This window comes from Heterostelium album, assembly GCF_000004825.1.
Source record: "Heterostelium album PN500 unplaced genomic scaffold PPL_contig17, whole genome shotgun sequence".
Taxonomy (NCBI): Eukaryota; Evosea; class Eumycetozoa; order Acytosteliales; family Acytosteliaceae; genus Heterostelium; species Heterostelium album.
In genome coordinates this window covers 231,994-258,366 of record NW_008805094.1, presented here as the reverse complement: position 1 = coordinate 258,366, position 26,373 = coordinate 231,994, and the positions used below count along the sequence as shown (strand labels likewise).

Sequence of the window (26,373 nt, the reverse complement as noted above, 5' to 3'; positions counted from 1 at the left end):
TAGATCATCAAACCAATCTGTTCTACCATCTTTTTACCATCTATCTTTCATCACATAACAATTTATCATTCTATCATTCTCTTTTCGATATTAATCTATCATTCATTTCATTTCATTTGATTTGCAATCAATCATTACTAACTGATACATTCATCCTTTATTCATACATTCTAACTTAAAACTATAGATTTTATAAAGATCAAAAGAGAGAGAATAAAACATTAATAATTTAGTAAGATAAATACATACAGAAAAGAGGTTGTAATATTAAGAATTATTAGTAATAGTAGAAACAATAGTAATAATAGTAGTAAACAACAACAACAATAGTAATAAGAAATGCAAGAGTATACAGAGGTCAAGTTAAATCTTGATCAAGAATCATACTTTAAACAACAGTTGTTAAAGTACTCGGTGATGGAAGAGATCAAGATCTACTTTAACGATGCAGACTTTCTCAATGATACACTGTTTCTAAAGTTCCTTTTCGATCAGCTGACAACGATTCCTCTGCTGGCCAACAAGGAGAGCGCCAAGACAAAGTTTCGCCAGTTGATTCACACACTGCCACAGATTGTGATTCAGTCGCAACTCGCCTCGAAACAAGAGACACGTGACCAATTCCGAAAGTTTGTTGTAAAGGTGTTTGACGTTGCGCTTCGTACTCCCATGGAGAGAACCAACGATAAGACACTGAAGATCTTTGTCGACCCCTCGGTTGCCAACGCCGAGAAGGAGTGGATCAAAGAGCGACGACGTGACGAACAACACAAACAAGAGACACTGGACGACGAGGAGGACGAAAAGATCATGGAGGAGCGTGACCGTAACCCAAAGGACATCGAACGTGACGAATCCATCGCTAAGCTACAGAAGCGTCTGACTGAACTGACACAGATCATCATTATGAATATCGAGAAGAAGAATAGAGATGCTGCACATGGCACTGGCGATTCACACAATGGAATATCATCGTTGTTCAATATCATTCTAAAGACGAAACACATGAAGGATCTACCGGATGAATTCACAGAGTTTGTCAATACCGTCATTAAGATTATGTCGCTTTGGATGGAGCGTGAGTTGCGCGATCCCAAACAGGTGCAAAAGATGAAGCGTCTCTACATGATCACCCCGGTCAAAGCGATTCGCGCATCACTCGCCATCGCTAATCCCATTACGCTCCTCAAGGGTTTCATCATCTTGTTCTTAGCGAAACCATTTGGATCGCGTAATCTCATTCAAACAATCACCTCTGTCATGGTGGAGATTGGAAAGACCGAGCGTACACTCAAGAAATCACAGAAGGATGCAGAGACTGCGCTCCTGAACATTCCCAATAAGAATGTGAGAAAGCTGCTCATGGCAAAGATGAAAGGATTCGTTCAGAACATTCACCAAATCTCGAGCTTCGACGGCCAACCCATTGCCTATTTCAAGGACGTCCCAGACTCGTTGTCCGTCATGCAATATCAGTGGCCAGGCTCGCCACCCGTAGATTCCGCCATTATCGCAACGCTCGACGAAGAACACTTCAAAGCACTGTTTGAATACGTAAAGATGGAGAAGAGAAAGAAGGAGAAGAACGACTTTATCGATATTCTTGGTAATGACGAGATGATAGATATCATTCGTGAGTTGCTACCGGTTCTCTACGAACCGCTTGGCAAGCTGTTCTGTAAAGCCAACATCGGTTATCACTTTGAGAAGATTGCCTACGTCATGAAGAAGATTATCACTGTTGCCGAGAGTGGAGAACTGGTGGAGGACGACGACCATGACTTGGAACTAAACAACAACAGCAACGGCAATGGTAGCCACGTTGCTGCAGACGAATTCGACGACTACCATCCAAAGTCAGCCGGTCACACTCCACCCTACATTGACTCTGACCTCGACATCCACGGCTCACCAAACCAACCGGTTACCGTAACCGAAGACAAGAAGTCCAACAGTGGAAACAGTTTGCTTCGTTCCACTTTCGGTTGGTTGAAACCATCTAATCTCTTCTCATCGTCCTCAACAACAACTACTACAACAACAACAACTCAGCAATTACCAAAGTCACAACCAACTACACCACAAACACAATATAGTAATATCTCAAACAACGAAAATCACAACAATGGAGAAGAGTCAATCGATACTCGAGATTTGAAAAAGAAGTTCAAGAAGGATAAGAGCGCGCATATCACTATGAATGAACGTTTGGCTTTGTATGAAGACGCTTGCCGAATTTTAATGGAGAGAATCTACGATATGGTGCATGATCTTGTTGTATCCGATGCCAAGATGAATGTCAATGAGCATGATGGAACTATCGCAACCGGTCTCCTTTCTCAATCGGTGTCATGGCTGCTAGGTCTACTGCAATTCCTCAAGGACGAGGAAGTCGATGTCTACACCGAGATATTCAAGCCACTCTCGCCAAACATGAAAGAAAGAGTCATTGAAGAACTGGAGCTTGTTATTGCCTATCGCCGATGGAGAATGGATGTCGGTGATATCGAAGAGAACAAAGAGGTATCGGACAACCAAACAGATGCCAGTCAAGTATCAGCAGGAGAGAACGGACACAAGAAAGACAAAGAATCAAAGAGAGAAGAGAAGAAACGAGAGAAAGAGAAAGAGAAAGAAAAGAAGAAACAACAGAAATCACCAAGAAAACCATCGCCTTCACACAACAAAGAGAATGGCAATGGAAACGAAGCCGACGAAGACAAAGACAAAGAGAGAGAACCAGGTCCTGACAAACCGAAACTTGTATATATTCCCCAATTGACCGGTCCATTCATAGAGTTGATTAAGTCTAGGTTCGACCGACTAGGTGATCCCTCCAAATACTCATTAGTCAACCTCTCAAAGATCATTGTCAATCCCGATGACATACCAAGAGATCAAGATCTAACCGTCAACAACAACAACAACATCTTTGAAAGTCCTGTTGAAGTTAAAAAGTAACTTGTATTTCTCTTTTTTTATAATAATAACAAAAAAAGTAATACCAAATCTTATTCTTACATATAATATCTTTAATAAATTAATCACCCACAATAAAAGTAATATTTACTTTTATTTATTTTTGTACATAATTTATAAACCAAAAAAAAAAAACAAATATCATTATTGTGTAAAATATATTATATGTAAACGACAATTGTCTATATATTATTTTTTATAATACTTTACTTTATTATGTTTGTTATTGTTTGTTGTTGTTGTTTTTGATGATGCTTTGACGCGAGTGAGGTTTAGTCAACTATTTGAAATAAATTTATAAACCAATAAATAAGTATTTACCCCCACAAAAATGCCAAACCTGACTTTGGTTCTTTGCAAATAAAAGTATGTTGTTTGGTTTTCTTTCAATTCAACACCTACTTAATTTTATTTTTTTGTAATGACTTTGAGTAGGTGTCTTCAATGGTTTTATGATACCCCCTCTTTTTTTGTTTCTAAATCTTTGTATTTTTTTTTTTTAGGTTTTTTTTATGACTGGTGTATACAATAACACACCAACTATGCTCATCGACAACAACAACAAATATTATTGAAAAAAAATAAAATAAAAAAATAGTAATTAGAAGTGTGAATGGTTTTTACATTGACTTGTTGATTGAAATAGATACGTAGATTCGATGATACCTACTAAAAACAACAACCAACAACAACAGAGTAGCAACAACAATAAAAAACAATGTTTGGTTTGGTTGGAGGAATTAAGTATCTTGGTGATGATGATGATGTTGTTGTTAGTTAGTTAGTTAGTAGTTATCTAATCTATTCTATTGATTTGATGATTGATTTCTTTTATTTTATTTTTATTTAATTTATTTAATATTTTTATGTTTCTTTTTTTTTGTTTACATATTGATGTATTGCTGCAACAAGTAAACTGTGATTAATATTAGAACCTGCCAACCTCTTTAAACAAAATATATTATATTTAATCAAAAGAAGAATAAAGTTATCTAAATAATAAAGTTTCAAAATATTTAAATAATAAAGGTAATCTTCGTAATCAATCTACAATGAACCATCATAAAATATATTATATATTACTTTAATAATAAAAATAATAATAATAATAATAATAATTCTTAATATTACATACATATACTAACATATAATAGGTAGTATATAGTTATATGATATAATTTCATCTCAATATTATATATTGTAATAAATATCCACCACCACTCTCTCTTTAAAGACAGAGAAACAGAGACAGCGTTTTTAAACTCTTTAAAATCAACAAGTTTATTTTGGTGTTGTTTGTCGTTGTTTGGTGTTTTGTGTGTTTTGTTGTTCCGCAAATAAATAAAAAAGCAGCCTTGAAGTCATAAATCTTTTTAATAGGAAATTTGGTTTTTTCACAATAATGTTTGTTGGTTTTTTACTGCTGTTGTTGTTGTTTTTTTATTTTTTATTCTTTTCATGTTGTGCATGAACGCCATTCAACTCAACTCATTCTCATTGGTATTCATTATTATTCATTATTTAAATAATTTATTTTAAATCATTAATTATTTTTTTTAAAAAAGATAAAATAAAAATCAACATCAATTTCAATTTCAACATCAAATAATAAAATCAAAAGATATAAAAGATATAGATAGATAAGATAAAATAAAATAGCAGCAGTACATTTATATTAATAATTATTTTTTAGATTGAATCTTACAAAAAAAAAAAAACAGAATTTAGATTTAATCTCGAATTATATATATAAAAAAAACAGGTTATTTTCAGATATTTTTAAAAGATATTACAAACAAATGGATACAGGACAAGATCTTGAGGTCTTGTATTCAAATTTGAAGAGGAAATATGCTGTGATCAACGAAGAGAAAGATTATGCTTTGATACAACTAGAAGAGGCAAAGAAACAATTGAAAAGATTAGCTAAAGAGAAAAGGTATATATTTCATTTTTATTTTTGTTTATTCAATCCTAAAAATTATGATAGATCTCAAAAATTATTTTTTTTTCCTTTTTTGGTAAAAATCAATTTTATATTAATATTTCTCATATTTAGATTTTTATTAGATAAATTACTAAAATTCGAAGAGGTATCATCTGATGAAAGTGATGTAGAAGTTAATAGAGTTCTATCCAATAGTGAGAGAAAGGAAAAAGGTTTTGAAAGAGATATTATTAGTAATAGTAATAATAGTAATAGAGAAAGAGAAAGAGAAAAGGATAGAGAAAGAGATAGGGATAGAGAAAGAGAAAGAGAAAAGGAAAGAGAGTCTAAACTAGAGAGAGAGGAAAGAAGAGTGAAAGAAAGAGAAAAAGAAAAAGAGAAGGAAAGGGAAAGAGAAAAAGAGAAGGAAAGGGATAGAGAAAGAGAAAGAGAGGAGAGAAAAGAAAAAGAAAGAGAGATCAAATTGGAGCTTGAGAGAGAAAAAGAAAGAGAAAAGGAAAGAGAGTCTAAGTTAGAGAGAGAGGAAAGAAGAGAAAAAGACCGTAGAGAACGTGGAAGAGATAAAGAGGAAAGAGACAAAGGAGATAGAGGTGACCGCGACAAAGAACGTAAAGAGAGAAGAGAAAGAGATAAAGATAAAGAAGGAGGAAAAGAAAAGGATAGAGAAAGAAGCAGCAGAGATAAAGAGAAGGATAAGGATAAGGATAAAGACAGAGATACCGATAGAAGCGATAAGGAGAATGGACATACTCAAGACGAGAAAAGAAAGAAATCATCTGGCAGCAGATTAGGAGCACAATTACATACTTCTTCTTCTGTTTCATCGTCATCGTCATCGTCATCTTCCAGTAAGGAGCGACTACCTGATAGAGATAGGGATAGAGATAGAAGAAGCACCGGTGGCGATAAGATACAGTCACCCTCTGTCACTCCACTGCTACAATCTCAACAGGCATCTGGTAATCCACCACCAATTGTAGGCGATGACTTTTACTCCAACTCTTCTTCGTCAACACCCAAGAACGAGCCGCAAGAAGGATATTGTGTAGCTTTTGGCAAGGATCGTTGGTGCAAGAGCAAGTCACTGCCCAACCTCAAATACTGCTGGCATCACGCGCCACTCGATCCAAACTCTGGATTCATGTGGTGTCAATACGTCGCGAGCAACAAGAAGAACTCAAAGAAATGTAATATACCAGTGCAGAAATCTAAACAAACACCGTTCTGTGGATATCACCAAGGTATCGCCACCGATGCATCTGCATCCGAGCATGAAGCAGACACCAATACCACCACCACCACCACCAACACTCCCTCAGAAAAGAAACATAAAAGACAGAAAACAGAAACTTCACCAAATAATAATAATAATAATAGTAATAAGAGTGTCGACACTCAAGAACATCATCATAAATCATCACATCGTAAATCATCATCATCATCTTCGAAATCATCATCGTCATCTAAAAGTTCACCAAGTAATAATGTAGAACAATCCAATTTTCAAAGTCATATAACATCACCGCTACCACCTATTTTAACATCGTTAAAGTCATCGATGACAACACCACCGACTCTGGCAGCTTCATCTTCTTCGCAGTCGCCAAGTAAACTTTCACTTTCACCACCAACCACTGCAGATGCCGCTGGCGGATCGGGAAGTAGCAGTCAGTCCACTTCCAACAGAGGATCGCCACATCAACAGACCAAACAGCTGATCGACGATATGGATCGTTCGAAATCACCACTGAACTTTGCTAACAAGTCCGACGATGACGACGACCACGAACCGAATCGTCTCGAAATGGATGTTGACATCGAAGCGGAAAGCAGTAGCAGCGGTGACAAATCACCAGCGAACAACCGAAAACATTCCGACATCAACGATCACAAATCAGAATTATATAGTTCACCAATCAATAATTAAATACAAACAACAACAACAACAACAATTTACACACATTTTTCAAAAACTAGAATGGAAAGAAATAATTATTAGCTTTCCACTAGAATTGTTAATTCACTCCTAATATTCCGATTTCAAACAAAACAAAACAAAACAAACAAACATATATATAAATATAATATAAATAATAAATATAAATAAAACATTTTGTAAATGATTTTACCCTTTTTTCTAAACTAGATAGTATTTATAAATCATGATGTTATTTATTACAGTTCGCCACACTCTGTTATGACGACATCGAATTTAGGTTTATTTGTTTGTGGATTTACAACGGGTACATTTTCTATGGTTCTAACGACTTTCATTCCATCGACTACTTGTCCAAAAACTACGTTCTTTCCATCCAACCATTCGGTGGCTACACATGATATAAAGAATTGACAACCATTGCTATTTGGTGTACCACTGTTAACCATTGATAATGTACCAGGTCCAGTATGTTTTAATTTAAAGTTTTCATCTGGGAATCTTTCACCATATATCGATGTTCTACCTGATCCATCACCCTATTAATAAAAAAATAACGAAAATGTAAGTAAATGTATTTGTAATAAATATCAAAACTAAACTATTATTATTACTACAATAGGTAGCATAAAGCTGTAACATACCTTTACAAAATCACCACCTTGAATCATGAAATCCTTTGATACCTTGTGAAATTTACAACCTTTGAAACCAATGGGTACACCTGATTTTCTGTATTCACCTGTACAGAATTGTCTATCATTATTGGTGGAGTGATCACAATGAACATAAAAGGTGTATTAGTAATCTAGATTTAAGTATTTGACAACGTTTCATAGATAGATCAATTAAAGTATTTACCTAAAGTTTTCGGCAGTTCTAGGTACTACATCAGCGTATAGTTCAATCTTAATTCTACCTATAGCCTGACCATCGATAGCTATATCAAAGAACACAATTGGGTTAGGTGTTCCCGATTCGTTATTGTTTGTTGTTGTTGTTGTTGTTGTATCTGACATCTCGATGATCTATCTATCTATCTATCTATTATTTATGAAAACCTTTTAAAAAATCATAAAATGAAAAAGTTAATTTTATTCATACATTTTAATTTTTTTGGTGTGCATTTCCATCAATCGTTGTCGAAAATTTAATATAAAAACGGGTTGAATACAATTCAATTGACTGTGTTAAATAATTTATTTATTTATTTGTTTGTGTGGTGTGTGTTTTGTGTTTGTGTGTCAATATGATTTATAAATCAACATTCAAATCAAATGTTTTAATTGTGTGTTTTATAATTGTGTTAAAACTTCTTAGTATGTGTTGATCATCTCTTACTACTAAGTTAACTTACTTTTTTATTGGTCTGGTGATGATTACACTCTTGGTTTAAATCTCAATTTACCTACCTAGCAGATACAATCATCAATAGGTTAGCTATTAGCTACATATTAACCATTTGTACTATATAATAACCATGCATACTATAATTTATATCAAAGTACCCTTTTCAGATCTTCTAAATAAATAAATTATTTAATATTTATTTGAAACAAACTGTTGTTCCTTCCTTTTCATTTTCTTCTTCTCATATATTCACAATAAATATATCATTATTATTGCCAGAGAAGTTGGATATACTAAATACAAAAGTTGTTTTATCATTTTCATTTCAAATAATAGTTACTACATTTTTATTTATCTTATCTCTTATTTATTTATTTATTAATACTGTTTTAGTTCAACAATGACTAAATATTTATTATCATCTCTTTTATTTTATATAATTTTAATAAATGGTATGATATGAAACTTTAAAATTGTAAAGATCCAAATCTATTAACTAATATATTTCCCTCCGATTCATCGACACAGTTAATAATGCATTTCAAATAACCAATTTAATATATTATCCTGGATTTAAAGCTGATTTTATAGGACGTCAATTTACCAATGTTACAAGTGTAGTTGTTTTTGCTTTTAGTGGTGGTCCAACTACATCGATGCATATAGTTTCGAAAAATGACTCGGTGATCACCGTTAGTTTCGATGATACTCAGGTGTACCAAGGTTTAGCAGGTCTCTTTGATAATAGAGGTGCAACCTCCAAGTTTGGATGGAATCCACTTATTATCAACAACGTTACTTCGGTACCAACTTCAGGTGGTATCATCACAGTCCACGGTTGGTACATAAGTCCATCGGCTGTCTCTAACAACACTCTCACCTTTACCAACGAGACCCTATCGCTCAAGGAGATTGGAATCGGTGGAAAGAATCTCTCTCAAAGCTACTACCGATTGACACCGGATCAATCTACATTCGTTGGTATCGACTTGCCAGTTTCCATATTAATTAGAGAGGTTGGAGCGTTATCAAATTTTTCATTTGAACGTAAGAAGAAATATATATTTAATAATGAAATATTATAGTTTTATTAATTAATTATTTAATTTCAGAACCAATTGCTAAAAATGTTACCACTGATAATTATATGTTACATGTATCTGGTGATAGCTTTGGTAGTGATATCAAAATGGTATTCTTAGTAATCAATCTCAATACATTCCAGAGGCTCGATGCATTTACAAAGCATACAGATATTATTATGAATATTACCAAACTCTATCCAGTCTCTGTTAGAAATGGAAATAATAGTGTATTTGTTAATGTTACCAATTTCAATATTTCCAATACTCTAAACTTTACAATTTGTAAGTTGTTGTTGATTAATTTTATAAAATTAAATTAAACTAATTATATAAATTAATATTAATTTCTATTCTATTATAGACCCAGTTATTAATTCAATAAGTAATTGTTCAGTGGAAGGTGGTGTGATTACAATCGGTGGAAATTATCTTAGTTTGGAGAATGTTACAAAAGTATCAGTAAAGATTGGTGGTAGTGAATGTAAACAACCTGTTAACTTGAATGAAGGTCATAGATCTATTCAATGTACAATCGATCATTTACCCAAAGGACAAGATGCATCTCAACAATTTCCTGTTTCAATCACACTCGATCAATTTAGCTCAAATGACAATGGTAAACCAGCAGTATTCTTTAGCTACGATAGACCAGCTAGTTCATCATCCAAACACATACCAAATATTCTCCTAATACTTGTCATTCAAATAGTTTCATTATTCTTACTATACACTGTTTTAAATGAATAAGAAAACAATAAAAAAAGTTTAATTTTGTATTTTTAAATTAACATCTATTCTTACTTTTTTATAACTCATTTTAGAAAAGACAAAAACTACAACCTTAGGTACAAACACCCAATGTAACAATAATGAATAATTAGTAAGAAATTAAATACTTTGAGCTGAATTTATTCAATTTTGAAATTTAAATCGAATCTTGACTTTTAGAGATTTTCTATCCGCCTATTTAGACTCCATGAATATATAGTTTAATTGGTGAAAAAAGGTGAACAAATTTAAAATCAACCTAATTTTAACAAAATCACTATTTATTGGTGAATCAACACTTTGCTGTAAATATCCTTCAGATAGATAGTTAATGATCTTTTTATTTTCCTAAAAAGCAAAAACAAAATAATATCTTTGTTCAAACACCTTAAAAATTCAAAAAAATCTTTTGGGAAATAAAATATTTTATGTAATATCTTAAAAATATCTAGTTTTTATTATTTTTACTTAAATCACTTAAAACTTTTAATATATTCTTTTAAATAAAATTCAAAATTATTTATTTTATCAATGACAATCAGTATGTAAAAATTAATCTCTATAAAAAATCCCTGGAAAATAAATATTTTAGAATATCTAAAAATCTATATATAAGATTATTAATTTTCATCAAAAATCACCTCAATCTTTAAATATTTTAGTTTGAAACTTTAAATTTATATTATTACTTAATTATGTATTCTTTAATTTTATTATTTCAATGATTTTTAATTTGTTAATCCATTGAATATTTGGAAATCAATCAATTTATAATGATTTGTTTAATTCAATTCAACGACAGATGGAAAAAATTAAAATTTGGGTCAAAACATCATTAGAATATATAAAATAAAGAACACTTTTAGTTTCATCCACAAACCATCTACATCGTTTATCTATCTTTATACTATCATATATAAACAATAATCAGTAATTCTAATAGGTTCTAACTCATTTATAGTGTTGTCCACTGACAAGGTGGCCGATAATTATTGGATTCTCGAATATTCTATCTATGTAAGTATATTTTCAATCATTTATTAACTAATTAATTTAAACAGGATAATATGGATCAGTCCTGGTATATATTAAATTAGAAAAAAAAAAAACAACTTATCCTGGAAAACTTGGTGATCTATTTAATTTAAAAAATATTAAAATATTTAATTTTTAAAACAAAGAATGAGTCCTTTCTCAAACAGTATTGATGATTTATAAATCTTATTATTTCAAAAAAAATATGAATAAATTCCAAATTTAAAAATATATTCCAAAACCGGTGTGATTATCATCCAATAAATTTTTTTTAATTGTAATTGTTATAAGTCAAAATTTTGTATTTTAATATCATTATAAACTACTTTCACTAAAAAATGAAGAAACAAAAATGAATTGATTTTAATATTTGAAATCAAACAATAAGGTGATTTTAATTTTTATATTTATCATTATATAATCAAATCTATTCTTGACTTAGTGAGACTATCTCATCCTTATTTTGGTGAATATATAACCTTGGTGGGTCTGAAGATATGTTCAAAATGGTTTAATATCTTGGTAGCATGAAATTGTATAAGACAATACCAAGCGGATATATGAAGAAATAGGAAATAGGAAATAATCTTTTGATTGATATTTATTTTATTTTAAAATTAAAAAAATCTTTAACAAAAAACTAAAACTAAAAAATATCAATCACCTTGAAAACTAAAAATAAAATAAAGAATCTAAAAAATATCTAGTTTGTTTTAACTATAAATTTGGCAATTAGTTTGAATTTTATAACATAAATCACTTCAAACTTTAAATATTATTATTATTATTAATTAAAATATTTACTTAATTATGTATTCAAATTCTATTCGTTTAATTTTATTATTGTCAATGGCAATCAGTGTGTCTATTTCCATGGAGTATTTGGAAATCAATCAATTTATAATGATTGATAAAATCCAACAATTTTACTCGGTAAACACCACCACTGGTGAACTTATTAAGAATGTTAATATGGGAGTATCCAACAAATATTCAATCCAAACCATTCTTTCTGGTGATGGCTCTGACTCTTTTTTATTGTTGGCCACTGATAAAGTTGCCAAGAATGATGTGATTCTGGAGTATTCTATTAGTGTAAGTATCAATTTGAAAAAGAAAGAGATAATATATTAACAAATAATAAATAGGATAATACTTTCTTTCAATTGAATAATGTCAATGGATTTTATAATGGAGTGTCTGCCCCTCAACAATATGCTTATGATCCAGTGAAAAACTTTGTTGCACTCGCATCCTTTCTTCCTGGTCCACCAAGCTCTAATCTAACCATTAACATCTGGGATTTCAATAAGAAAGAAATGTAAGTATAATATAATTTTTTATATAGATGATAGTACAATTCCTCTTTTATTTACACTCTTCATTGAATTATAGATCCAGTGTCGAACTCCCAACAGGTCCAATGAATGTTAACAGTATATATCCAGTCGGTTCATATGATCCTACAACTGGTAATTACTATATCATTTATAGTTCTAATGTAAACAAGAGTGGTACATATTTCATCGTATATAACTTGTGGAGTAATACCGTCGTTAAAGGACCAAGTTATTTCGCTGGTTTCTTAATGGAAGTTCCACAAATTGTTTATACAGATGATCAAATCTACTTTATCGATATGTGTATCCCTTGTAGCTTTGAAATATACTCTGTTGATGTTTCTTCTCAAAGTGTATCCAAAATCTATACTGTTCAAACTGGTTCGAACAATCCGTTTTTAACTAGTGTTTTCGGCGTCAAAGGTAGCTCCATCGTATTATTCGCTCCAGTTGGTCCATCTTTGTATGAAACAACCGTTATTGACCTTGCAAGAAGTCAAAAGTACACCAGCCCATCAGTTACAATCACCACTCAATTCCATTATGAGTGGATCAGTGCCGGTATCTAATAATTAAAAACAAACAAATATAATAACCAATCCTACCAAAACTACAGGATCAAATCTAAAAAAATAATAATAAATTCTCTCTTTTGTCAAAACTAGTTTGACAATAAAAAAAATGTTTAAAATTTTTGTTTAATAATATTATTTCTTATATAAGATTTTATAACATATACATTAGTAAATTTGTTTTAGTAAATTTTTTGGTATTTTAAAACCAAACAATGTTAATTGAGAATATGCTTTGAGATATGCTAAAAACAATATTGTGAATAGAAAATATTAAACATATTGAACATTAAGGTGTCTTTTTATTAATAAAAATTTTGAAAAGTTTTTAAAAAAAAAGAAAAATTACTTTATTTTTATTTTTTGTAATAATTAATAATTAAATATTAATATATATATTAGAATGAGTGATAGACAGATTGCAAGTCTTGAAAGTAAGTTTTCAGCAGGAAACTACTATGATCTCTTACAGTCATACAAGGCATTATACTTTAGAAATGCATCTGCAAAGAAATACAAGGAAACAATCAGTCTCCTATTGTCAGGTGCAACCAACTTTTTGAAATACCAACAATGGAACTGTGCTGCTGAATTGGGTCAACTTTTAATTGAAACATACAAGTCTTTCGGTACTAAATATGATGATGAATCAAAGAGTAACTATTATATTTTATATATATATATATAAAATACAAGATTACCTATCTAGTTTACATTCTTTTATTAACTTATCTATCTTATATATTTATGATATTATTATTATTATTATTATTATTATTATTATTATTATTATTATTATTATTATTATTATTACTATTAGATACTGTATCAACATTATTTAAAGGATTTAACTGTCCAGAGAATGCAGCGATGATTACATTCATGAGAGATGCTATCAAGTGGAGTGAGAGTGCAGGTGCAGGTGATAAAGGAAGTGACGAGTTCCATGCACTGCTTGCCATCGCCATGGCAAAGAACGGTGACTATATAGATGCACAGAAACACTTTATCTTTGGAAACGACCCGATTTCGTTCGCTGACATGTTGGTTGCATGGACAAGAGATGCATCACAATCCGAAGTAGATTTATACATTGCAAGAGCTGTATTTGGGTGAGTATTTATCTTTACTTTACTTTTTGTATGAGAATGAATGAATGAATGATTGAGCGAATACTAACCAATTGTTCATCATCTTTATTATCATCATTTAGATATTTATGTATTAAAAAGTCAGCGGATGCAGAACAACTATTTCAATCATTCGTACAGAAACTATCGATTCAAACAGCCGATTTTACACCATTGCTCAACTATATTAGATTCCTATTGTTGACACTACAGAGAGACGCACTACCACTCTTTAATCTTTTGAAGCAAAAGTATGAACCATCCATAGCTAGAGATCCAATGTTTTCAAAGGTATGTTTAACTTTACTGTTGGTTGAATTAGAAATATCAATATCAAATCATCATTATAATATTAACAACTGAATTGTTTTGTTTTTTTGTTTTTATAGTATTTGGAACAAATAGCAAATTTGTACTATAATGTACCACTTCCACAATCTGGTGGATTAGGATCTTTGTTATCCGGATTGTTCAGTGGATTATCACCAATGATGGGTGGCGGTGGAAATAATTCAGGTTCATCCGATGTAAATATGGTTGATTCCGTTGTAAATGATACCGATGATATGGATTAAAACCAAACAAATATTATTAATAAAGTAAAGATATCGAAATCTCATAATAAGAATATCATAAAAATAATATTATTGACAAGAAAAGAGTACAACTCTTAGAATTTAGATCAACAATACAATTCAACTAGTCAGTTATTTAATTTTTATTTATTATTTTTAAAAATATAATATAACCCTGTGTAATAAGTTTTTTGTTGGTAATAATTAAATGTTTTATTATGTTAATTTAGAATTATTATTGTTTTTATTTATTTTTTGTATATATATTATTATTGATAATTAAAAAACACATAATCATATAATATCATTTGTTACTATTTAAAACAAATAAGGGTCAAAATTTAAATTCTTTGTTTAAATTAATACCAACCTTCTTTTTGTAAATTTGAACAAAATTAAAGCGAATTATGCAAAAAATTAAAAAAAAAAAAAATTTCGATATTATGTGGAAACCACCTCTCGCAATGAAAAAAAAGCAAACTTACACGAAATTTTTCTGGTCAATCCACATCATCACATCAATCTTGATAGAAAAATTCAAGCTCGAAATCGATAGATTTTTTTTAAAATAAGACCAAAGGGAAAAATAAAACTACTTTTTTTTTTTTTTTGGTGGTTTTTTTTTTTGTAAAACAGCTTTTTGTTTTTTTGTAGACTCAAAAATAGTGTATAATAAATTACGAAAGATCGATGACATCCATAGTCCACTACTCTTAATTCTATCTAACCTTACTTCGTTGGTCCAAGCCAATACCAGTTATTAATTATTATCAAAAGATTTTTGTTTGATTTTTTTTAATTTTCGTATTAACAAATATCCAAATGAATGACTTTGAATTTCAAAGAGAATCTCTTTTTGTTTCTGTTTTTCAACAATCTTTTTTTTTTATTTATTTTATAATTTTGTATTTATTTATATATTTACTTTAGATAATTTATATTTTATTTATTTTTTCCAAAATTAATTAATTAGTATTTGTTTTTAATTAGAAAAATAATTTTTACATTTTTATAAATAATTATTTTTTTATTCATGATAAATATTTTTAAAAAACAATCAATATTCTTATTCATTGTTTTAGCAAGTTTGATTGGAGTTGAATCACAATGGATTACCGAAGCTGAATATTCTGTAGCTGGTTGTAATGCAAACGGTGTTATTAATAGAGTTTCAGCTTATTTAATCAATACTTGTTATTCACTACCAGGTGCTAATCATAAATTCGTTGTTACTGGAACTCAAGTAACCAAATACCAATACAGTTCAGCCGCAGATTGTTCAGGAACAGCAACAACCACAGAAGCTTATTCTTTTGGTGTGTGTTATGATAAAATTATTTACGGAAATTATCCACATCCACCGGTTCTATTAGATGGTTGGGCCGGATTTGAACGTGTACCATAGTATGTATTAATTTAAAAATTTAAAATATTTGTTTATATATTTATTTATAAATTAAATTAATATTTATTAAATTATTTATTATTATAGTGGAGGATCTCCATGTACCTCAGTATATGAAGCTTCAAGACATACAATTAAACAAAATGCATGTGTTAGTATGAGTGATTTCCCAGGAACCACAGCACTTGTTACTGGTGGAGTAGCTGGAAGTACTGCTATTGCATCGATGTACGTTGCTAGTTGTGCCATTTCGAATCCTTACACCTTTAATTCCTGCAACAGCTTGAATATCAGACTCACTGGATTCATGGCCGCCACTACCAATACTTTTACTGTTTCACCACCAACAATTAATGGATACACTCTTAGTTTTAGTTCATTTGCAATGACCAGTTCTAAATATACTTATTATTATTTAATTGAATACCTCAATCCAAACACTAATACATGGGTGCAGACAAGCTATACAAATCAACCTTCAGGACCTGTCTCCATCACCGTTCCACCTTTACCTTCAACTCAAATCAGATTTACAGCAAGAACTTATACATTGATTGGTGGATACGTACAAAGTTATACTACCATTTCTTACACTTTAGCTCCAGGTATTTAAAAATAATATTTTATAAGAAATTTTATTTTTTATTAATTAATTTTTTTATTTATTTTATTTAAAATTGTAGCACCCGATGTAAATACTATCAATATTGATGTTCTTACAACTAAAACAATTACCTTTTCTTATTCGGCCACTAATAATCCAACTTCATTTGCTGTTACATTTAATGGAGTTGCTCGTCCAGAGTGTTCTACAAAGAGTTCTTGCGCCATTACCAATTTAACACCAGGATCGGATTATACCATTGGTATTATTGCTAAAAACGCAGCTGGAACCTCGCCAGAGAAAATAGCAACTGGAAAAATACTTTCTCAAGTATCTGCTCCAGTTCTCAATATAGTTCCATCTCAAAATAAAATGGTGGTTAGTTATACGACCACAGGTGGTATACCAGGTCTAACATTATACACCACCTCTATGAATGGTGCCATTGTTACTGGTTGTAATGGAATTTCACAACTATCGTGTACTGTGACCGGATTACCAGCATTTTACTCTCAAAAAATAACTGTGGCTGCAACTAATGATGGTTTTACTATAACATCTAATCAAGATGTTGATTATATAAGTAAGTAATTATTTATAGTTATCTTTTAGTTCATTTTAAATTTATAACTAATTCTTTTCTCTTTTATATGTATAGTACCAACAATGAATCCAATCCAAGTAACTACTGTTACAACTAAAACAATTACTTTTACTTATACTGCTTCAATGAGCCCGACATCATTCGAGGTCAAATTCAATAATGTTGTTCGTCCTGAATGTGCTTCTATGACTTCATGTACACTCGCCAATTTAACACCGGGTTCTGCTTATAGTATTTCTATTACTGCAACTAACATTGCCGGTACCTCGCCAGCTGTAACAGCTTCAGGTTCCATTTACGCACTCGTAGCTATTCAAATTACCACGGTTACTCCAACACCCAACCAAATCGTAGTTGCCTATTCTTCAACTGGTGGTATCCCAACGCAAACCAGATTCACCACCACTCTAAACGGAACCGAGTACGCACCATGTAAAAATATTGCTACCACACAATGTACCATCACAGGACTGGCAGCAACTTTCACCTACACAATTGGAGTATCAGCTATCAACGATGGATACACAGCTTCAGATTCAGAGTTATTAGAGTTTTATCGTAAATATTTTTGATTTTCAAGAAAGGGGGAGTGAGAGCTTTTGTTGACTTTTAATTTTTTCAGAGACTCAACATTCTTTTCCTTTTTAGATTTACTATCCAAATTATTTAATTTTTTCTTTTTTTTTTGTTTTACGAAAAAAAGCACCAACTTTATCACCGATTACTATTAATAGTTTTAGAACTAAATCAATTACATTTAGTTATTCAGCTACATTTTCACCAACATCATATACAGTTTTATTTAATGGTGCACAAAGAACAGAATGCTCGACAATGACTTCTTGTTCGATTAGCGGTTTAACTCCGGGATCACCTTATAGTATTTCAGTAACTGCGCTCAATGCAGCTGGTTCCTCAGGAGCTCAAACAGCATCCGGTAATCTATATAACAAGGTATCGGTACCAACTATATCCACTGTGCCAGCACCCAATGAAATAACTGTCACCTACCAATCGAGCAATGGTGTCCCAGGTGAGACTGTCTATACTACTCAAGTTGATGGAAAGAATGTAGCTAGCTGTGTAAACATTGCATCGAATCAATGTAAAATAACAGGATTGGGTGCAGAATACAATGTTCTTGTCGCCGGTACTGCTTCGAATGACGGTGATTCACAATCAAACACTCAGCAAGTTACCTACTTGTCGCCAGTGATGAACCCCTTGCAGGTTTCCTTCACTACCAACTTGGTGCAGTTTGATTATTCGGCATCGAGAAGTCCTACATCGTACAATGTCTACTTCAATAGTATTATTCATCCGGAATGCGCTCAAACCACCACCTGCACAATCCGTAATTTAACACCTGGATCCTCATACTCTATTGCTGTTAGTGCCACAAATAACGTTGGTACATCAGACAACCAAGTAGCAAGTGGTAATATTTATCCATCGGTTTCTGAACCAACTATTTCACCAGTTGCCATGTTAGGTAAAATAATTGTCAACTACTTAACAACTGGTGGTGTTCCTACCGAAACAACTTACACTACCAAGTTGGATGGTGATGATGTTCCAGGTTGTGTTAATATAGCTACTTTGACATGTACAATCGGCGGATTAGATCCAAACTATCATCATGACATCACTGTTGTAGCATCAAATGACGGTTATTCCAAACAATCTACTGTTATTGTTGATTTCTTTGGTAAGATTAAATTAAATTATCATTAAGAGTAATGATTTCATAAACTAATTAATTATTTATTATTATTAAAGCACCTGTAATGGAAAGTGTTACTATTCAAAGCTATAGAACAAAATCAATTAGTTTCAATTATTCTGCAACAAACTATCCAACCTCCTATAATGTAAGAGTTAATCAAATTGCCATTCCAGAATGTTCTACCACAACCTCGTGTTCTGTTAGTCAATTGGTACCAGGTTCAGCATTTGTTGTTGAGGTTTCCGCTACTAATGCAGCTGGAGCATCCTCTGATAAATCTACAAGTGGAAATCTCTATCCTACAATAACAACACCTGAATTGGAAACAATGTCTTATAGCGATAGAATTGTTGCAAATTACAATTCTGATGGTGGTGTTCCAACTGAGACTTTATACACAATCAAAATGAATGGCACTGAGGTTACCGATTGTACAGGTACCACAAAAACGAGATGTGAAATCACTGGATTACAACAACCATTTATTGCAAATATTTCTGTTGTTGCATCAAATGATGGTGATTCCAAAGAAAGAACAAGAGAAGTTAAATTTATAAGTAAGTTAAAATAATAATAATAATATATGTAATTAAAAAAGGTTTGGAAATTTTATTAATTCTTTCTTCCTATTCCTTTTGATAATTAAAGTGCCAATTCTATCACCTATCGTTATAAATTCTATTGGAATATCATCTATAAACTTTACATATTCTACTACCAATTCACCATCAAGTACATTCATTGTTTCTGTAAATGGTGAATTGAAACCAGAGTGTGAATTAGTTCATTTTTGTTTCGTCAGTGGTTTAGTTCCAGGCTCGAATGTATCGATTTCCGTTATTGCAAGGAATCAAGATGGACAATCTGATCCAGTCGATGAGAGTGTAACATTGTATTCATTATTAAACTTGGATGTCTATTCTGTTCCCCAATCACAAACAGTCTATGTCACCTACAACTCAACAGGTGGTGTCCCTAATCAAACAACCTATACCACTAAACTCGATGGTACCGATGTCATCGGATGTATCAATACTATCGTTTTAGCATGTAATATCACTGGTTTGAAAGAGGCATACACTCACAATATCACTGTTATTTCATATAATGATGGATATTCCAAATCACAATCAATCATTGCTAAATGTAAGTTTATCAATTTTTATTCATTCATAAACAAATAATTAATTAAAATTCAATAATTATAACTATTATAGATGTAATACCACTTGAAGGTTCAACTATTACTTTTGTAGAACCACATCCTTATTTAATTACAGTGGAATGGAGTGAGAGTGTCGGTGGTGAAGACTTTTTGACATTCTACGATTTGTATATCTCTATTGATAATACCAGTTGGGTTGCCACTTCATGTAGAAACCTCCAAACTCTTAATTGTGAAATCGTGTCACTCACTTCAGATACCCAATACTACATTAGATTGGCCGTAAAGAATACAGTCTTTAATCCAATCTATAGTTATAGTTCAACTCGTACTCTAAAAGTTGATTTGGTAGATCAATGTTCATCTATTTGTGTGCAAGGTACTTGCAATAATAAGACTGGCACATGTGTCTGCAATGCCGGATGGGGCGGCCCGAAATGTGATATCAAATATGAAACCAATCCACCCATTATCACACCGGATCCAACCACTCCAGAGGTAATAGTTGACAATGGTATTGGATACTACTCTTTCACACTGAGTAAAATCATTGAACGTTCAGAGTTGATGGAGGAGGTCTTCAGCGTAGAGCTATCCACCCTCAAATGGGTATTGTCAAAGAATGATAGTACAATCATCGAACATCCTATCGATCATGTCAACGTTTCCATGAACCAATGGGTGTATTCAACCAATCAAACACGTTCCTCTTCAATTAGAATCACTTTCACTCAAATCAACCCACCTGCCAATGTATCACTATCTGACTTCCCAATGAATTTTGCCGGTGAAGACTTCAACTTGACCATGGGATCTCTCAAATACCAAATCGATATCGATCACTGGAATTTCACAAGCGTATTGAATTTGCTTGAAATACAACTTTCAATTGATTCCGAGGTAGACGAATGCTATGACGCGCCAGAGTCGATCTTTGTCAATGGAACTGAATTGACTGGTATCAGCATTCCCCAGGCCAATGGAAACGTTATCTATGGTCGTATCAGTAGGAGAGCTTTACTTGATGGTGTACCGAGAATGTCTAATGTCGTACCAACAACTGTCAATCAGTCGCTAACCATCATTTCGACACTTGTTTCCAATTTCCAAGAGTCCATGGTAATCGATCCAGATTTTTCTTTACTTATTGATCCCATGAAGTCCGGGCATAATAAGTGCACGGAATCAAAGAACGACAACAAATGGAAGATCATTGTTGGTTGTGTCGTAGGTGGTGTTGCAGCAATCGGTATCGCTGCAGTCACCACTGTTGTAGTTAAAAAGAACAGAATGAAAAACATTGAAAACAAACGTGTCACCCAAAAACTACAAAAATTAAGATCTCCTCAATCTTAAAATATTAATCATAAAAATTAATAAAAGAACAAGTGAATCTGGTAATCTATAACAAAGTCATGTTAAATATCAATTGGTTAAAAAAATAAATGATTTTTATTATTATTGAGCACAGAATGTATTCTGACCAAAGTTAATGAAACATTTAGGTCTTGAATGGAGATAGGTTTGGAGGTTGATTGAAGAGTATCAAGATTGATAATAAGATAATGATTTGATTGGAAAATTATCCAATTTCAAGTTTTTTTGAAAATATTAACAAAATAATTTTCCCAAATCTGCCTCTTTTGGATAATTGTGGGCAATGAATCAGACATTATGGATTTGGTCCTATCTGTTAAACGCAGTTTCATTGTTAAAAACTCCTAAAAATATCTATGAAAAAGATTTTATTTTAAATATCTTAAATATTTTTTACAGATAAGGTAGGAGGTATATATTTTAGACCAACAGATAGTTTTATCTTTGTTGAATGGAATAAGGGTACCCCTAATGCTGGAGACCTAAATCAAATATTATATGATTTATCTATTTCAATGGATAATTCGAGTTGGGCTGATATCATGTTTGGGCACTCATTAGAATACTTGTAATATAAGTTCTCTTCTTTCATAATATTATTTTAGATTAATTGGTAAACCTGGAAACTTGACTCAAATTTACCTCTACAATATAACTTAAACATTCAAAGGAAATGATCCAATTGAATGTTCCTGTGTGGATGGTACTTGAAATCAAAATAGTGGCACTTGCATTTGTGAATCTGGTCGGGCTGGTCCAATTTGTTGTATATCAGTGCAACCACAACCACCTGTAATCATTCCGAACCCAAACAATCTGGAAATAATAATATTTGATAATGGAAAAGGATTCTTTACTATTGTTTTGAATCGAATAGTCGAAAGTACAGAATTAATGGTAGTGGTTTACGATCTGGAATTATCATCTCTCAATTGGACAATGATAAAGAATGAAAGTATAAATACCTTTCATCCAATAGATAATGTCAATGTTTCAATGAACCAATTGAAATACTCAACCAATATATTAAAGTCATTTTTAATATCAATCAGATTCACAAATCTTGTCATTAAGAAAAAATTTTCTCTCTGATTTCCCTATTATCTTTGCTAGAGAAGAATTCAACTTGACAATGGGATCGATAAAATATCAAATCGAGATCGACCACTGGAATTTTACCAGCCAACTAAATCATCTAGAAATAATATCATCAATAATGACTGATCCAGTTGATGATTGCTTCAACTCGAATAGTTCTTTCCAAAACAACACTGACGAGAACATTTTCATAATCGTCAACCCAATGGCAATATTTTGATGGGTAGGATTGGTAACCGATTCTACTTGACAATTTCCCAAGAGTATCAAGTGTAAAGACTGAATCAATAAATGATTCATTCATACTCATTTCAACAATGGTTCAATATTTCCAAACACTTTCATTAGATCCAGATTTTACTCTTCTTGTAGATCCAACATATAAAAGTGATCAGTACATTGACGACCAATCATATCGATGGAAAATCATTGTTAGTAGTGTAGTTGGAGGAGTTGTAACGGCTGCAATTGTCATCTGGATTGGGATTGCCATCAAAAAGAACAAGATCAAAGCAATGTATAACAAAAAACTATAAAAGAAATTCGATAATTACAAAGACCAACAAGAACAAAATAAAATGCTTTAAATAATTATTAACATATGTTAGTTTTGATATATAAATCTTTTTTATTTTATTTTTTCCAATATCTTTTTTTTTTTGTTATTATCTTTTGTTTTTCTTTTAGTTTTTTTTTTTAAAGAAGATCTTCATCCATTAGATCCTCTGGATTGATGTCGATGTCAGAGTTATCGTCATCTTCTTCCTCGGATGAATCGTCTTCTAAATCAACGTCGTCGATATTCTCACCGTCGTCTTCCATCTCTTCGTCTTCGCTTTCGTCATCGCTGTTGTCTTCGTAAACCAACGATGGATCGTAGTTGGTGGAACGTACCGATTTGGTATTTCCTCTAGCTTCGATCAATTCAAACTTTCCAACCAACTTTGTCAATGTTTCGTGCAATCTATATTTATCCTCTACCAAGGTATTCAAAATCTGCATCTTTGACTTCAAATCTGGTACTGTCAATAAATAAGAAGCATGCTCTTTAATGATAAAATTAATCCATTGCATTAACATATGTCTAAAATTTTAGAATAAATTTGAAATTTCCAATTAAATTAATAAATTGCATATCTAATTTATAACTAACTACTTACGATTTATGGAATTCAGTTGAAATATTTCTAATGATCACTTGTAAAAGCATGTATGCATAGGGTGAAGGTAAAGCTTGAACGGTATTCTTCATGACAAAGGTATTACAATACATTGCTTGTAATAAAGCTTTGGTATTCGATGATTGTAAAGATTGTGTAATAATATCTACAATAGTTGATGCTGACTAATAAAAGGAATATGAAAGTTAGAAAAAAAAATGATAAATAACTTCTAATATTATTATTATCTTACTTTAGCATTATTATTGATTGACTTTAAATCGGTATTAATTTCATTGTCCAAATTTAATTCGGCGGCATCACCAAGAGTCGATGTAACAGCCTTTGTTTTATTGGCATTGATGACGCTTTTATCTTTAGTTTCAAACTCAACTTCGATTGGTGTGTTAATTGGTTCACCTTTTTCACCGATTTTCTAGAAATAAAATAAACATTTAAATTAGTAATTAGGATCGTGATGATTATTATTGTTGTTATTTTTTAACTATCCTTACAATTTTCTTAAATGTTACACTCTTGGTTGAAGAACGTTGACCTTGAGCAACTAAAAGAGTGTTGATATCTATGTGTTGACAGGAGATGAGGTCTACCTGTGGATCGAACTTTAATTTCGTTTTGCTAACTGTCTGCTTCTCTGTATTCTTGTGGATAACGATGTCATTGGCCTCAGTGACGATGGCACAAAAGTAAAAGGTAACGTATTTATCGGTGTATGGCAGCACACTGACGTGCTTGGGGATCGAGTCGGAACGGTAGGTGTTTCCAACGGAGTTGACCTTTGCCAAATCACGAATATGATAAAATGAACGATTGGAACTAATGAGAAGATCACCATTTGGAACTGGAGTAACCTTACCATTAACATTACCATTAGTAGCTGTTGTTGTTGTTGAATAAACAGTTGCCGACGCTGGAATATAAAATAATGTATTATTGACAAACTGTTTTTGTTGATCGGACTGTGAGTTTGAGGAGACATCCCAGAAACGAAGACGTTTACCACCGGTTGCTACGGTGGAGTGATCCGGGTTGATGGCGATACGGTGTGCTTCACGGTCAGAGAACTGACTGACTTTCTGTGCGGTATCGATATTCCACTGAACGACGAGACCTTCGATATCGATCGAGTAAAGCAATGACTCACCCGAGAATGTCAGATCACTGATTCTACAGCTGTGTACATCCTCCAATGTAGCCGATAGTTTATCTTCAACCAAATCATATACTTTGATATGTCCATTACTTAAACCTGCTGCCAATTTCAATGTTGTTGTTTCTCCTTCCTATTAATATTTAGAGCAATCGAAATATTTATTAATAAATAGATCAATCAATATATATATATATTAACTATTAGTTAGTTTAGTTATCAAATAGTAACTTACTTGCTCTGAATACCAATTGAAACAAGAGTATTTAATTTGTTTCTCTAGAGTAAAGGTTGAAGTGATCTTATTTTGAGCAACATTCCAAACTGTAATTATACTATCTTGACTGATCGATGCAAAATGAGAACCACTCTTATTGAATCCACAAGTCGTCATTTTTGTCTATATATATAATTATCTTTTAATATTCTTAATATATAAAAATAATATATTATTTATATAAAATGATTGAAAAAAAAAATAAAATAAAAAAAAACAAAAAAAAAATAAAATAAAAAACGAACGAAAATTTAAGAAATTGAAAAAAATCAAAATTAATCAAGTTTTTTTTTTGCATAATTTATTTTAGCCTCTTTCATTTTTGTGTGACTGTTTATTTCATTGCTGAAGATATATTTATACACACACAAATCAATATATCAATAATTAACTAATCTGATTCAATCCAAATTAAGAAGATATCTTAATTTATTTAATTTTAATTTTTAAAAATTAAAGTAATAATGTTATAAATAAAATTATTGTAAAGATTAGACCTGTTAGTGGTGAAAGTAGGTTGGTATTGTTCGATGAGTCACTATTGGTTTGTGCTGGTGTGAATGTAAGGTTGGCATAGACATTGGTACAGGTCGAAGTACATGTAGCATTGTTGTCGAATGGGAAGTAGATAGTCCAAACGGAGGTGTTAGAGACAGTGTAGGTCCAACAACCGATGGTCGGTGATGAAATGGCATTGTTGGTCAATGTGTAGTTGCTCGGTGAGAATACCAATGTCGTATTGGCACTGACCGTTCCATTGTTGACGCCGTTCGATCCGATAGTATTGTTTGGCTCCACATAGAACGAGTAATAACCGATGGCGGTACTGCTATTCACCGAGCAATTATAGATCGATCCGGCATAGGTACCTGCTTCAAGACTGGCCGACTGTACCAACGATACAGCAGCCATCGTCAAAGATAATACAACCAATAAAGTAAAGTAAATATTTGATTTCATTTTTAATTGTAGTTTATTTATATATAATGTTAAAATTATTGTTTATGTATTTGTTTGTTTTAGTTTTGTTTGTTTGTTTTTATAATTAATTAATAAATATTGAAGAGG

The 26,373-nt window shown here is 31.7% G+C and overlaps 10 protein-coding genes across 10 annotated transcripts; 6 read left to right on the top strand and 4 right to left on the bottom strand.

Moving 5' to 3' along the window:
* Nucleotides 1-339: 339 nt before the first annotated feature.
* PPL_07624 (uncharacterized protein) lies at nt 340-4,548 on the top strand (the record flags this gene model as incomplete). The annotated part of the gene is made up of 2 exons (XM_020578459.1): nt 340-2,957; nt 4,545-4,548. The coding sequence occupies 2 exons, from the start codon at nt 340-342 to the stop codon at nt 4,546-4,548; spliced, it is 2,622 nt and encodes an 873-aa protein (XP_020431694.1).
* Nucleotides 4,549-4,778: 230 nt separating this feature from the next.
* PPL_07623 (zf-C3Hc3H domain-containing protein) lies at nt 4,779-6,854 on the top strand (the record flags this gene model as incomplete). Its single annotated transcript, XM_020578458.1, has 2 exons — nt 4,779-4,918; nt 5,039-6,854. The coding sequence occupies 2 exons, from the start codon at nt 4,779-4,781 to the stop codon at nt 6,852-6,854; spliced, it is 1,956 nt and encodes a 651-aa protein (XP_020431693.1).
* Nucleotides 6,855-7,102: 248 nt separating this feature from the next.
* On the bottom strand, nt 7,103-7,882 carry ppiH (peptidylprolyl isomerase; the record flags this gene model as incomplete). Its single annotated transcript, XM_020578457.1, has 3 exons — nt 7,103-7,402; nt 7,508-7,619; nt 7,725-7,882. 3 exons carry the CDS (start codon nt 7,880-7,882, stop codon nt 7,103-7,105), a joined length of 570 nt encoding a protein of 189 aa, XP_020431692.1.
* Nucleotides 7,883-8,613: 731 nt separating this feature from the next.
* On the top strand, nt 8,614-10,045 carry 5NT (IPT/TIG domain-containing protein; the record flags this gene model as incomplete). The annotated part of the gene is made up of 4 exons (XM_020578456.1): nt 8,614-8,665; nt 8,805-9,260; nt 9,326-9,580; nt 9,660-10,045. 4 exons carry the CDS (start codon nt 8,614-8,616, stop codon nt 10,043-10,045), a joined length of 1,149 nt encoding a protein of 382 aa, XP_020431691.1.
* Nucleotides 10,046-12,004: 1,959 nt separating this feature from the next.
* On the top strand, nt 12,005-13,010 carry PPL_07620 (uncharacterized protein; the record flags this gene model as incomplete). The annotated part of the gene is made up of 3 exons (XM_020578455.1): nt 12,005-12,196; nt 12,250-12,422; nt 12,497-13,010. The coding sequence occupies 3 exons, from the start codon at nt 12,005-12,007 to the stop codon at nt 13,008-13,010; spliced, it is 879 nt and encodes a 292-aa protein (XP_020431690.1).
* Nucleotides 13,011-13,416: 406 nt separating this feature from the next.
* Nucleotides 13,417-14,718, top strand: PPL_07619 (Get4 family protein; the record flags this gene model as incomplete). Its single annotated transcript, XM_020578454.1, has 4 exons — nt 13,417-13,669; nt 13,834-14,117; nt 14,246-14,434; nt 14,533-14,718. 4 exons carry the CDS (start codon nt 13,417-13,419, stop codon nt 14,716-14,718), a joined length of 912 nt encoding a protein of 303 aa, XP_020431689.1.
* Nucleotides 14,719-15,751: 1,033 nt separating this feature from the next.
* Nucleotides 15,752-21,578, top strand: PPL_07618 (uncharacterized protein; the record flags this gene model as incomplete). The annotated part of the gene is made up of 8 exons (XM_020578453.1): nt 15,752-16,122; nt 16,211-16,728; nt 16,807-17,310; nt 17,386-17,889; nt 18,035-19,039; nt 19,111-19,614; nt 19,706-20,203; nt 20,275-21,578. The coding sequence occupies 8 exons, from the start codon at nt 15,752-15,754 to the stop codon at nt 21,576-21,578; spliced, it is 5,208 nt and encodes a 1,735-aa protein (XP_020431688.1).
* A 1,090-nt stretch (nt 21,579-22,668) lies between these two features.
* Nucleotides 22,669-23,007, bottom strand: PPL_07617 (uncharacterized protein; the record flags this gene model as incomplete). Its single annotated transcript, XM_020578452.1, has 2 exons — nt 22,669-22,785; nt 22,876-23,007. 2 exons carry the CDS (start codon nt 23,005-23,007, stop codon nt 22,669-22,671), a joined length of 249 nt encoding a protein of 82 aa, XP_020431687.1.
* A 386-nt stretch (nt 23,008-23,393) lies between these two features.
* On the bottom strand, nt 23,394-25,422 carry utp5 (WD40 repeat domain-containing protein; the record flags this gene model as incomplete). The annotated part of the gene is made up of 5 exons (XM_020578451.1): nt 23,394-23,781; nt 23,858-24,042; nt 24,111-24,293; nt 24,373-25,161; nt 25,264-25,422. The coding sequence occupies 5 exons, from the start codon at nt 25,420-25,422 to the stop codon at nt 23,394-23,396; spliced, it is 1,704 nt and encodes a 567-aa protein (XP_020431686.1).
* Nucleotides 25,423-25,758: 336 nt separating this feature from the next.
* Nucleotides 25,759-26,265, bottom strand: PPL_07615 (uncharacterized protein; the record flags this gene model as incomplete). The annotated part of the gene is made up of 1 exon (XM_020578450.1): nt 25,759-26,265. One exon carries the CDS (start codon nt 26,263-26,265, stop codon nt 25,759-25,761), a length of 507 nt encoding a protein of 168 aa, XP_020431685.1.
* Between the last annotated feature and the right edge of the window lie 108 nt (nt 26,266-26,373).